The sequence below is a fragment of the Canis lupus genome, chromosome 19 (assembly GCF_003254725.2).
Source record: "Canis lupus dingo isolate Sandy chromosome 19, ASM325472v2, whole genome shotgun sequence".
NCBI lineage: Eukaryota > Metazoa > Chordata > Mammalia > Carnivora > Canidae > Canis > Canis lupus.
The window spans coordinates 12557946-12559002 of record NC_064261.1 but is presented as its reverse complement, the minus strand read 5'-3'; the positions used below and the strand labels follow the sequence as shown (position 1 = coordinate 12559002).

The 1057-nt window shown below is 48.8% G+C and overlaps 1 protein-coding gene across 1 annotated transcript; it reads left to right on the top strand.

The window, feature by feature from the left end:
- The first annotated feature begins 298 nt into the window (after window positions 1–298).
- LOC112642698 (copper transport protein ATOX1-like) lies at window positions 299–525 on the top strand. The gene has a single exon (XM_035702226.2). It carries the CDS (start codon window positions 301–303, stop codon window positions 508–510), a length of 210 nt encoding a protein of 69 aa, XP_035558119.1. The 5' UTR covers window positions 299–300; the 3' UTR covers window positions 511–525.
- The last annotated feature ends 532 nt before the right edge of the window (window positions 526–1057 follow it).

Below are 1057 nucleotides of genomic sequence, written 5' to 3'. Positions count from 1 at the left end.
TGCTGACACATGCTAGAACATGGATGGACTTTGACAGCATTATGCAAAGTGAAAGAAGCCAGCCCTCCAGATTCTATGCTATCCTATGATTCTACTCCAATGAAAGTCCAGAACAGGACAGCCTATAGAGACAGAAAGTAGATTTGTAGTATTAAGGCTGATGGGGGCAAAGGAGGGAGGCAGGCAGTTGGGGGGGGGGGGTGCTGTTAGCTAAAGGGTACAAGGTGAAAAAAAAAGGGTACAAGGTGAGAAGCGTCGCTGCCGCCACCACTGCCACCACCACCAGCCATCCCCACAGTCATGCCGAAGCACGAGTTCTCTGTGGACATGACCTGTGAAGGATGCTCTAACACGGTCAGTCGGGTGCTCAACAAGCTGGGAGGAGTTGAGTTTGACATTGACCTGCCCAACAAGAAGGTCTGCATCAACTCTGAGCACAGCGTGGACATCCTCCTGCTGGAGACCCTGGAGAAAACAGGAAAGACTGTTTCCTACCTCAGCCCCAAGTAGTGAGGGCCTGGTCCCTTGGGCCCATGATGGACCAAAGGGAGCAGGACACTGATCTTCTCCTGCCTTCCAAATAGACGTGGGGCCTGGCAGTCTTGCTCAGCGATGGCAGTTCCTGACAGAGACCCTCACTTGCCCCGCTCCTCCCTAGCTTCCCTGTAATAAAGTTGAGCCACTTTTGCTGGGAAAAAAAAAAAAAAAGATAAATAAAGAGTACAAGGTGTCTTTTGGAGGTGATGCAAACTTTTTTTTTTAAGATTTTATTTATTTATTCGTGAGAGATACACAGAGAGAGGCAGAGACATGGGCAGAGGAAGAAGCAGGCTCCATGCAGAGAGCTCGATGTGGGACTCCATCCTGGGACTTCAGGATCTTGCCCTGGCCTGAAGGCAGGCGCTAAACCACTGAGCCACCCAGGGATCCCCGATGCAAATGTTTAATTACGGTGATGGTTGCACACATCTGTGAATATACTAAAAACCACGGATTTGTACGCATTAAGTGATTGAATGCTGTGGTATGTGATTTTTATCTCAATAAAGTATCTACT